Raw genomic sequence first — 12742 nt, 5'->3', positions numbered from 1 at the left:
GCTCCCTGCTTCTACACTTCTACTAAATGCCTGGTATGACCTAAACACTCTGAGCCTATTTTAGGCAAAAACAGTTTAGGGATTATTAATTATGTGGGTACAGACCATAATTCTGTATTTCATTTTTGGATGTATTTTAGCCCACAAACCATGCCTTCTCATTTGTCATCTGAGCTTTATGGAGATGTATGAAGTATGTATCCACTTTTAAAAACAAGGAATCTCACAGATGATGCTTTTTTTCTTGAAAATGAAATAATATTTTATGGAAAGGAAAATGATCCATTTTTGATTTGGTGGTTCTTTTTTTTTTTTAATTTTTTTTTTCAACGTTTATTTATTTTTGGGACAGAGAGAGACAGAGCATGAACGGGGGAGGGGCAGAGAGAGAGGGAGACACAGAATCGGAAACAGGCTCCAGGCTCTGAGCAGTCAGCACAGAGCCCGACGCGGGGCTCGAACTCACGGACCGCGAGATCGTGACCTGGTTGAAGTCGGACGCTTAACCGACTGCGCCACCCAGGCGCCCCGATTTGGTGGTTCTTTTTAAAAAAATGTTTGTTTGTTTGTTTGTTTAGAGAGAGAGAGAGCGAGAGCAGGGAGGGAGCAGAGAGAGAGGGAAGGAGAGAATTCCAAGCAAGCTCCACCCTCAATGTGGAGCCCGATGCAGGGTTCAATCACATGACCATGAGATCATGACCTGAGCCGAAATCAAGAGCCAGATGCTTAACCAACTGAGCCACCCAGGCACCCCTTGATTTGGTTCTTCTTATGGGCTCGAGAAAAGCTCATGTCTTCAATGTTTTTGACTGCTAGCAAAATTTTATCTGGCCTTCCAATATAGTTCACCTAGACAATGAACAGCGAAATGTCCGATGATAATCCAAGATGTAAATGGAAAAATTATGGGCCAGTCTTGTACTCTGAAAAGGGAACTTACTGTTTGACCCACATCAGTCACTTACTCTTCTGGGCCACAATTAAAAATGAGACGTTTATCACGGTAAAGCTTAAATTATTTTTAAGGTTCTTCTATCCCTAAATGACTAGTATTCTAGATCTGTGCTCTTCAGTCTAGTAACCATTAGCCACATGTGGCTCCTAAGCACTTGAAATGTGGCTGGTTCAAACCGAGATGCACCGTAAATGTAAAACACACACTGGACTTTGAGGAGTTAATACAAAAGAAAGACTGCAAAATATTGAGTACATTGGGTTCAATAAAATACATGACTAAAATGAACTTACCTATTTTTCTACCGTGACTATAGAACGCTTGAAATTACATGTGACTTACATTGTATTAATATGGGACAGCACTTCCCTAGACCTTCAAAACAAAGGGATTGGAAATTTGTCTTGAAGGACTTGTAGTGTTCAATGATCATTGTTTCAATATTAAGGTCATTATGCCTCTAAGGTCAGGTTTTCAAACTTAAAATTCTTATCCACAGCAAAGTAATACACTGTGCATGGACAGATATTTGCCACCAAGTTCCTCTTGAAATTACTTCCTGCTGAGGTCCTCTGGGAGTTCCACAGTTACAATGCTCAACATTCAACCCTTATGGTACTGTCTCAACTGTATCATAAAAGGCTATCAGGAAATACACCAAAATGTTAAGAGTGATTATTTCTAGGTGGGGTACTGAGCGATTTTTTCATTCTTTTTTATTATTTTCATGTTTCAATCTTTCAACAAGGTCTAAATTAATTTCTTCATCAGAAAATGCATCTCTTTACATTTCAGCATGAATGATTTTATAAATTCTACAAATATCACAAATATGTAAAAAAAAAAAAAAAAAAAAAAAAAAAAACCAACTTAAAAGGAAATATCCCAAAAGGCTTTAATCTACTTTTCTCCATTTCCAATTTTCCTACAGCGAATAGGTTACTTCTACCAACAGAGATAATACACCTTATTTTAAAATCTCAATATCCACCCACCCTTTAAACCTTGAACCGACATTAATTTGTAGCATGCTGATTTTCTTAGAACTCTTGAAGCTTTTATCTCTGCTGTGTAAGACTGAAGAGCAGATACTTTAGGTTTTAGCTTCGATCTTGATGCTAACACAGCTTTTTAATAATTTTATGACTACCATCAAATAGAACAGTAGTTAGAGTATATGCAGAAGACAGGGAAGGAATCCCAAAGATAGTTTAATATGCCACAGTGTTTGGGGGATTAGGTTGTACTTTAAAAGCAGCCATCTAAAGGAAATGGCATTTACATCTGACACCTGCAAAACAGGAGAGGGCAGTCTCCTGCATGCAGCTCATATGGCCACTCAGGAGGGCGGTCTCTCTCTCTCTCTCTCTCTCTCTCTCTCTCTCTCTCACACACACACACACACACACACACACACACACACACACACGCAGAGTGAGCAGGGTTGTGCCCTATGCTGTCTTGCTAAGCATCCCCTGTAGCTGTTTTTTTCATCACTCTCAGAGACCAGAGCCACCTCCCTGCCCACTTCAGGTACCACGGGGCTAGGACAGGCAATGCTTTCCCATGTGCAGAGGTGTCCATGTTCGGGCAAGGCCAGATGCCTAGTCAGGTCTGCTGTCAGCCATGTTGGCTTTGGAAAGCACTGGGCTTCTAAAGGCCTATCAGGTATGACTGTTCAGCCTGGCAATATTATACTCGTTTTTTCTTTTTTTCTTCCTTCTTGAGGAAAAGTGTCTTTTTGTAATTCCCACGTGGCAACAGCTCTGTGGACTACAGCACTTTGGAACGGAGCAGGACTTACTGTTAGTAGTGAAGATGACTTCTCCTTCCTGCGGGGTAGGATCGGTATCCGGGACCACCTGCAAGGCTCCCACCGTCCGGACAGCAGGGTCCAAAGTGACTGAACTTTCGTTTACAGTCGTGTCGCTTGCGCCCGTGATCTGGTTGGTGGGTGGGCCTCCCAGAGATCCCTCGAAGTCAGTGGGCAAGTCGTCCATGCAGTCAGCATTGGGCTGATAATGAGGAGAAAAGGATCTCTCCTTAGTGTTTGTCATCCAGTTAGAGATGAAATGTTTACAGCCTAAATATTTTGTTTCAGTGGAAAACCGAGTTCTTTACTGTTTTCCTCCTGAATCACTTAAAAAAAGTATATTCTACTATAGTTTCTGCAATTAACATGAAAACATCTTCCAAAATTTCCTTTCCAAAGTTTCTGTTTAGATCTAGATATAGCGTTTCAATTCCAGAAGAAACAATATTCATATATTAATATAATACTTGGGGGGGACATAATATTTATTTATGGTGATTACCTTTCCTTGTATATACTGTTTACTCCTCATATAGAAAGTAGCTGACTGCTGATAATTACCCCCAAAGACCCACACATTGTTCGTAAATGCACTGATGACAGGAGAGTAGGGAGGGGGCACAGAATCTGACTCATGGTGAATTGTTTATTAGAGATACACACAAAAGCACAGGGTATTTTTGTTATGATGGTGGTTAAACATAAGCCAAAACCAGCTGTAAAAAATGCCCTATTTACTTAATGTGCAAATCGATCATATGCTGGTCAAATCTTAATTAAAATTTTAGAATCATAAAACTAGGGTGAAATCATTTAATTTGATTATCCAATCATTGCAAGACTTCTGTCCCTCCAGGCCCCTCATCCCCAGATGTCTGACAGCCCCCACCTGAACAACACAGAAATGGGGAGCTCTCTACTTTGCAAGACAACCTGTGTTGGCCAGCCTTTGTTAGACTATGCTATCTTTGGGCAAAATCTTTCTCTTTGTAGGTTTTTCTCTTTGGTCTTAGTTCTGCTGTTTGAAATGATATTGAATATATTTATATCTCCTCCAAAAACAGCTTTTAAAATGATTTTCAGTTGTTATGCCTCTACCCAAACTCATAAAAATTATTTTAAAAAGATGGTGTTGCAGAGATCTGGTCTTAAGAAATACTAAGAATTTTTGCTTGACATATCTCAATGGATACAGATCAGGATGGGAGGGATTAGGTGAGGAAAATTCTGGATTGGCATTGACTGAATTAACATCATAATGACTACACTGTGTTCAAAGATCAAAGGGAAAATCCATAATTCCTGGACTCACTGGGAGCACAAAGCAAGCAATCCAAAGCAGGGGACTCTTGTCCTGATTTCTACTCTTAAGCCAGTCTCTCAAGCTCCACACCTGTGTTTCCAATAGCCAGTTGGAAATTTCCAATCTCACAAAAATCTCAAATTCAGCTCATTCCCTCTTTCTCTGTATTCTCTCTTTATTTCACCTCTCCGTCTGTTAGAAGTGAGCCAATTCACTGGAACTCAAGTTATAAAAGTCAGTGCACTGAATGACCAACCCACCATATTTTTGAAATTTAGAGACAGCGACATAAGCTATATTAGGAATTTTCTCTCCCCATTACCTTTTCTTCCATTACAGTTTCTTCCCTGGTATATTCCATTCTATACTTTCTCAACACAGCAGTCTTTAAAACAAAACAAAACACAGGTCTGATTCTTCTTCTTCTTTTTTTAAGTAGGCTTCATAACCAGCACTGAGCCCGACACGGGGCTTGAACTCTGAGGTATAGACCTGAGCTGAGGTCAAGATTCAAACGCGTAACCAACTGAGCCACCCTCAGGGGTGCCCTGATCCCTCTTTTCTCTTAGAGAATAAACTATAAGCTCCTGAATAGGGCAAAACAGGCTCTCTACAGCCTCATGGCAGCCAGCTCTTCTGGCCTCACCTTAGCCTTTGGAAACACAGAATACCATATATTCCCTATCTCAGTGCTATAGCTTATGCTGTTCCTCTGATCAGTCCCAATCACCCCCATTGCCTTCCCCATCCCAAGGTCTCAACCTGACTGTGGTGAACTCGTAAGCATCCTTCAATTCCCAGGCCAACCATCACCTTTTCTAAGTACTGTTGCCTCCCAGGTAGCATGTTGGATACTGTAATACTTTGTAGGTATTTCTCCCTGTGTTGTGGTTTATTTGTAACTGTGCTTGTCTCTGTCTTACTCTACTAGTTCACAAGCTTTCTCCCCCCAGCTTCATTCAAATATAACTGATATGTAACATTCCATCAGTTTAGGTGTATGACAGAATGATTTGATATACATATAGACTGCAAAATGATTAACACCTAAGTTTAGCCAACATCCATTACCTCATAGAGTTGCAAGGTTTTTTTTCGTGTGTGATGAGAACTTTTAAGATCTACTCTCTTGGTAACTTTCAAATAGATAAAACAGGATTGTTAACTACAGTCACCATGCTGTATGTTACATCCCCAGGATTGCTTTATAATTTGACCACCTTTACCCATTTCACCCCCACCCCCCAACCCTCTGGCAACTACCAGTCTGTTCTTTGTTTCTAGGAGTTTAGTTTTTTAGATTCCACATAAAAGTGAGACACGAGCTTTTTAAAGTGAAACAACTACATTACGTTGATCTTAATTTCCAAGCCCTCATATAGTGTCTAACAATTACAAGGTGCTCAGTAAATGTCGATTTGAACATTTTATCAGTGTCTCAGTTTACTACCATGAAAAGCTGGGAATGTTACTATCTGTCCTAGATCAGTTAAGGGAGGATTTGAGAAAATGCTTTAAAACTGTCAAGTTCCTTGTGAAGGTACGGTATATTATTCAAGAATACCAGAATATGCCACCCCAAAATGTGCTGTTGGCATAAGGATTATTTCGCGCTGAAGACAGTTGAGAAGAAGCAGGTAAAGAAATGTTCTCTGCCCTCCTCCCATCTGCCCAAAAGTAGGACATTTTGTAAAGGTGGCCCCCGTCCCTGTACCAGGAAGAGAAGAACATTCTGATCACCAGAGACTGGGAGTTGACATCAAAATGGATCTGTAATAACACACCTTACTAATATGCCCTTCTCTGCCATTAGTTTCCCTCATATATGTACTTTCCCAGAATTTGCTGCCCGAGAAACTCAAGGTCCTTTGGTCACTTCTGTTAAAATTTGTTCTTTTGTGAAGATGCTCTGTATGTCCAAGTTCTGCCCACCCCTTTGAGTTACTCATCCCTAAGTGCTCCCATGTGCTTGTGCAGTGCACATGTTAATAAACGTCTGGTTGTTTTTCTCTTGTCTATCTTTTACCGGTCTCATTTATAGGGCCCCTGCTAGAGAACCTAGACGGGTAGAAGGGAAAGTATCTTTTTTCTCTCCCCTACACTATATAAAAACGCTTATAAGCAAAACCAATTGTATGGGGGGGGGGGCGGTGTCAGGGACGAAAGGATTTCACAATGAGCATACTGTGCTGGTTGGTCTTTCCTCCATGGGCATCTGAATGCAATCACATATGCGGTAACCACTGACATAGTTTTCAAAATGTTGACTTCGCTTGTTGATTTTGTTTCTTCATTTTATGTCTTTTCTTTTTTTAAAAAAAAGTTATTAATTTTGAAGCAGAGTGTTCCCTTTTATTTTGTGCACTAGGAGGAACGGTATTATATTTTTAACAGAAGCAGGAAAGAGAAAGAGCTAATTAGCTCAGTGGGACTGTTAATGGTGGCAGGCATGAATAATTTGGCTTAGGTATAATATTTCATAGACCAAACATTACAGAAACGCACAGTTTATATCTACTCTAAGTGGTTCATCCAAGAGAAGAATGTTTTTGAAAAGGGACCCAATTTATATACCTCGAAGAGAAATTACAGTCATAATGTTTAGCAGAAGATCTCAAATACCATCTGCAAGTGAACATTGCAGAGGTATTCAAATTCAGTTTAGCATGGGAGAAACCACTCAAATAAACCAACCTCTAGAAGTCAGGAACATGGGAACACCCCAGCTACATGGAATTTTCTCTTCAGTCACTATCATGCTATTTATAACAGGACAATAGCGATAGAAGGAGTTCACTGCTGGGATATGAATGGCCTGGGTGATATGGTACCTCAGAGGAGTACTCACTGAGATCTGCATTCTGTCGTTCTATAAAGACTCGCCTAGAACTGACTGGAGAGAAACGAGGGTGCAGATCTGTTGTGTAGATAAAGGGATGAAAACACTTCTGACAATGAAGGCCTCCCTCCTTTTCAGTTCTGTATCTTATTTCTCTTGGCAAAATATTGTAAAAAAAAAAAAAAAAAAGATACCCACTATAATGGGAATTTCATGATCCACAAGCTGTGCTTTCATTCTTTAGAACATTTTAGAGAAATCCACTTTACAAAGTGAAAATGTCCCCAGCTCTCAGCTTTTGGCTTATGTGTGGTGTGCCTTATAGCAGAAGCAGCCACAAGGATACTCAGTTAAAAACAAAAACCAGAAACAAGCCAAAAACAAACAAACAAACAAACAAACAAACAAACAAACAAACAAAAAAAACCCTTACTGCTTGTATCTGGACCATTTAGTTGACCAAGATTACAACCAAGTAATGAGTGGTGAGTGGACACAGTCCAAAGGAGACCAGACTGAATTTCATAAATATGATTCTGTAACTGACAGCCTTCTGGCTCTGAGGGGCAACAATGCCACAGACGTTTACTGAACACCCATTATACGAAAGGGATACAGAGATAAGAACCACTAGGGGCTAACTGTTAGAGACTGACAACCTCTTTTCAATTTTCCTTGATTAAGAATAGAGTATAAGGAATTTAGAAAAAAAATTATACAACAATATCTTTAAGCTGCATAAAGAGGGCTTCGGTTAGCTGAAGTGTTTACTAAGTGAGAAGGCTGTGAACTTGCCCAGTGACATGGAAAGTTATATGAACGCAATAAAACATCATCTTTTTGGTATGGTTTAGGCATGGTGCTACCCAGTGGTGAAGCATGGAGTGAAACAACATCCCCAATTCCTCCCAGATCCAGACTTCAGTATCATCCTCTAGGACACGACCAGAGAAACCTTGGGGAGGCATGAGGGTAGCCATATGCCTTGGTGGTTCCTGAGAAGTGGCCCACATGCTTTCTTCTTTCTGGAGGACGTTCTGTTCTCTGGGGCAAGCTCAGATGCGTGTCATGTTCCTGTGCAGCTAGCCTTTATGAATCCCTGGCAAAATCCAAAAGATGCTACCAATGTTTATTTTTCTGGAAGTCAAGTGTGCTGAGTAAAATCCTACCCGTACTTGGTGAGCATGAAACCATGTACAAAATGCCCAACTGCTACAAGTTAAAATGTTTTTAATTTTGGAAATAAGCCCAAAGGCCACCCAACAGTTCTATTTCGAAAACAGTATTTGTATCGTCAACTCATTCTCAAGTAGCTTCTGAAGAAGTCGTACCTCCTCTGGAGAAGTCTGAAGTCAAATGCTATTTAGTTCGAAACGTAACCACCAGGGGTGGTTTGGTTTCACTGTCCTGACCAAGAAGCACTGGGATCAACATTTAGGAGCTTTGAAAATATCCTGAGCATTAGAAACTGGGTCAAATAATGTGACTGTCTACCTTGAATTGTGAGTATTCTAAAGGTTCTGGAGACTAAAGATAACATACACATATGCAAGCACACACATACATACATTTCCCATCTCCCTTGCATGAACTGGTTGAAAAGTGCAAACCCTGCGTTCGATTTTCTAGGCTCCTAGTATCTGGTAGAGATGATGGGCTCTTACTCATATTTCATGCTCACTGTAATTGATTTTTACCTTGAATGCATTGTGCAGTTACAACTCTGGCCTGAAAATGTAATGCCTTGCCTTTCAGAATCTAGCTCGCAGCTATAGTCACACAAGCCGATTTGCGTTTGGTGTGTCAACCATGATACACAGCATACAGCTTGCGTTGAGGCAGCTGGTACAGGGTAGAAAATTCTCCAGCCAATGCATGACCTCATAATGCTTCAGGTGTGCCCTCTCCAACAGAGCCCCTCTGGTAGTCCTGGCATAATTAGCATTTTGGCATTAAAGGAAGCCTTTGATATTTGATCTGATCCTTTCTTCTTCAGTGACATCTTGCGACCATTAACATTCTCTTTACTCTCTGCCATCAGTAGTGAGAAGTGACAACAGAGAGGCTGCAGCCAAGTGGAGGGGCCGGTGGGCGGGGGCGGGGGGGAAGGTTGATCTCTGTACCCTGTTTGTCTAGCTTCTTTTAGACAGCGCCTATGTTTTTCTCACATCTCTGTGCAGCCCTTGGATTTGGTGGCCTGGCTTGCTTCCTGCCCTCACCACAGCAGCTGGTGCCTCACCAACCACCAGCTCGTGGGGCTCACTTTAATACAATCCTGGGAAAGTCCTTCCCTGGAGCATCAAACCGGCCAGCTGGTGGGATTCTCTTTGCACTGGGGGAGAGGCTCAATTTTATGAACATATGACAGAGGGCACCAGCTGGATGGTAGTGTCAGAATGAAGCAGCTCTGGCTCTGGTTTCCTGTTCACTCAAGGTCTCTGCAGAGATCTGAGTTGAGCAGAGGCTCTGGGCCGGGTTCCCAGTGGCTGTCCTTTCCTCCCATTGTCCGGAAGAGCTCCTTTCCAGTGAAAGCTAGCCATGGTGCAACCCAGTGGTTGTAGGGCAACATCGGAAAGTGAGGCACGCAGACCTCCTTGCTGACAGTACGTGAGTGATGACACACAGGAGGCGGTCAGTGTGCAACTGGGCCGTCCAGCCTCTGCTGTGTCCTGCCTGTACTCGCACCCTGCAGCCTAGATGAGAAGCTTAGGAGCTGACACGGACGTGGTGAGAGGGCCGCGATGTTCTCAGAGTGAGAAAAAGTGAGAAGAGAAATGTTTCAGACATGGGTGTTCTCTTGGGGCCTCAGCAGATGACGGCTCTGCCAGGAAGATGAGGGGGTCATAGAAAATCCAGGTGTGATGTTTTCTCCCTGCTTGGGGGTGATGCAGAAAGACACATATTACGATGCTGTAGGCTGTGCTGTGCTTACCGGGATCCCTAGGGCTTTAAGAATGTTCATCTTGCACATGGGGCAGGTGCGATGGTCTAGAAGCCAGGGGTCAACACAGGACTTGTGGAAAAGATGCCTGCAATGAGAACCATACATCTTAGAGTGGCGGTAACCGCACAGACTACCTAGTCCACCACAGCCCAGAGACTTGTCCAAGGTCACTCGACTGCTCAGAGGCACAGCCGAGACTTGAACCTCCATCTCTTAGCTCCTGGGCCAGTGAGCTTCCTGGTATACCCTGTGCTGATTTAGTCAAAATCTGTCTGGATCCCAGGACTGTCCTATACGATTCACAACAGTCTTCCAAGTTTCAGAAAACGTAGAGGATGCAGACACAGAGATTTTTCTCTTTCTCAATAGGAAGAATGCTTAATGGAAAGAATGCAGGTGGGGAGGCCTGCACAGGCCTTTCAGGATAACTTGCGACTTGTAAATAAATCCAAACTTTCTTTTTCCACAGTCAGAAGACAACTGCAAAATAAAGGCTTGTTTCCATTAATATTTGGGCTCTCACACAAAAGGGCAAAAGAGCTCCTGGAAGCATTTAACAATACAGATGACATTTTATGTTGTTATGGCTGCTGGCTGTCAAATCAGAAGCCAGAGTGAAGGGTACCGTACCCTTTCCTGTTTGTACAGCTGATGTGCTCAATCAACTCCACTGCTGTTCTCATGTGGCACTCCCGTGAGCCTTCACTGCATGCCAGCAGGAGGGGGGCATTCAGTAGGCACAGGGGGGCCTCCTAACTGACCTTTCATTCAACTTGGCTCTCAAGAGCCCAAGAGATTATCAGGGACTGCTCGAGTCAGAAGCTTTTCTTCTCACAAGACTCCAGACCACAGGCAGAAGCAGTCAGAACTTCCTGCCTGGGGCAAGAAGACAGAGAACCATCTGTCTTAAGTATGAGGGCTTCGCAGGACATTCCATTCATGCCTGACTTTGTCCTCGGCTGTGCACTGTTTACTCTCTTCTCTCACCTTTGTTTTCTTTCCTTCTATCAGTCTAACCCTTTTCTTTGTGTTAGAGGGCTTTAGGCTCAAATGCTTAAAGGGGACCCATAAATTAGGGAAGAGTGCAGGAGGGGCCAATTTTTTAAATGGAAATTGAGAAGAATCCACATGCCAAGGATGGGGTTAGCTGTACTCTGGATATGATTAGATTGGGGATTAGAACAGGAGAGTAGCAACCTGGATGTGTCATCATGTTTCCAGATTGCTGTTTAGAATGCCTGCAGATTTATTCCTTAGAAGACACATATCACATTCATTCGGTCCTTTACCCATACATTCACCCAACAAGTAATAAATGCTGAGAACTGTGCTCAACACTGGGAATCAGCATGGTAGTGATTTGGCTCCTTCCTTTAGGGAATGTAATGGGAGGAGAGGTTAATAAAATAACATAAATAAACTACTTAATGACAATAGTGCTAAGTATCACCTTAGAAGAACATGGAGTTTGGGAAGGCTTATGACTGGAGATTTATTTTGTTTGCGTACTCAGGGAAGATTTTCCTGATGAAGTGCCAAAGTGAATACTTGAGGGCTACACAGACATTATCCGCATGAAGTGGGAGGGGAGAAGAAGGGTATTCTAGGCACAATGACTGACTGGCACGAGAACCCTGAGCTGGACGCTGGCAGAAGTAAGGGAGGGACGAAAGCAGGAGGAAATCACCCTGTCCCCCAAAAGCAGTATGGACCTCCCTAAGTTCAGGCTCTGCACTCAGGAAACAAGTTCTGAACCTGAACTTGCTCACCAACTGTGTTCCTCTGGGGAAAAAAGTCAAACATTCTGATCCTTCTGACTGCTCTTGGGAGGCAGCCTCTGTCGTGTTTCTGGCATACATGTTAGAGTCAGAAAGGAGGGCCAGTCATTAGCTGTTTTAACCTCAATAAGTCACTTAATATCCCCAAGTCTCGGATGCCCCATCTGTAAGATGGAGATATACCTACTTATGCAGAATCTCCAAACCCTAGAAGCTGATAGCTATTTTCGAACACCCTGAGTCATTCCCCTTTGTGCATCGGTGATGGTTAGTTTTGCGGGTAAACTTGGCTAGTGCCCAGTCATTCAATGAAACACTAATCTAGGAGCATATCACAGATCTGGTTAACATCTACGATCAGTTGACTTGGAATAAAGGAGATTATCCTAAATAATCTAGGTGGGCCTTATCCAATCAATTAAAGGCCTTAAGAACATAACTGAAGTTTCCCAAGGAACCAGAAATTCTACCTCCAGATGACAGCACCAGATTCTGCTCAAGTTCCCAGCCTGTAGGCCTGCCCTACAGATTCCTGACTTGCCAACCCCACATAAGCCAATTTCTTGAAAAAATCAATGCCTTGAAAATTGTCTCATATATATACATATACATATGATATATAATATAGCGGAGTATAGTGGGATTCTCTGGAGAACATTGACCAATATAACTTCCAATGAGAATGTAAGGTCCATGAGAGCAAAATCCTTGTTTGCCTAATTCTCTGTTGTATCCTCAGCATCTAGAATAGTTCCTGGCACACAGGTGATGCTCAGAAATATCTGCTATATAAATGAATACTTATCAAAAGACCTGGTACTCCTCACTGCCTACACATGGTCATAAGCCCATGGACTCAGTCTTGCTAAATCTCTTCCACTGCTTTGCTTGGCTTCTATTCTCAACACTGCTTCCTCACTCCTAATCTTGTTAATGTTCTTTATTACTGCAATAACATCTAAACTGCTCTCCACACCACCAGCTTTTCCTGTTCTTTTCATCCCACTCATCCTTGCCAGATTTATCTTCCTAAAATATAGCACTGGTTACGTCACCTCCTTGTTCCATTCTGTTCTGTGCTAGGAGCTGGGTACAAAGATGAATAAGACA

General features: G+C 42.3%; 1 protein-coding gene across 1 annotated transcript in view; it reads right to left on the bottom strand.

The window, feature by feature from the left end:
* RNF150 (ring finger protein 150) overlaps positions 1-12742 on the bottom strand; it is a 259010-nt gene that overhangs the window by 40935 nt on the left and 205333 nt on the right. The window contains exons 5-6 of the mRNA XM_030313019.1: positions 9843-9939; positions 2760-2970 (exon numbers count right to left, since the gene is read on the bottom strand). Of these exons, the coding sequence (XP_030168879.1) occupies positions 2760-2970; positions 9843-9939 (308 nt within the window). The remainder of the gene's footprint in view (positions 1-2759; positions 2971-9842; positions 9940-12742) is intronic.

The sequence above is a fragment of the Lynx canadensis genome, chromosome B1, assembly GCF_007474595.2.
Source record: "Lynx canadensis isolate LIC74 chromosome B1, mLynCan4.pri.v2, whole genome shotgun sequence".
NCBI lineage: Eukaryota > Metazoa > Chordata > Mammalia > Carnivora > Felidae > Lynx > Lynx canadensis.
Note: the sequence above shows the minus strand (reverse complement) of the source record. Positions and strands in the feature narration are given on the sequence as shown.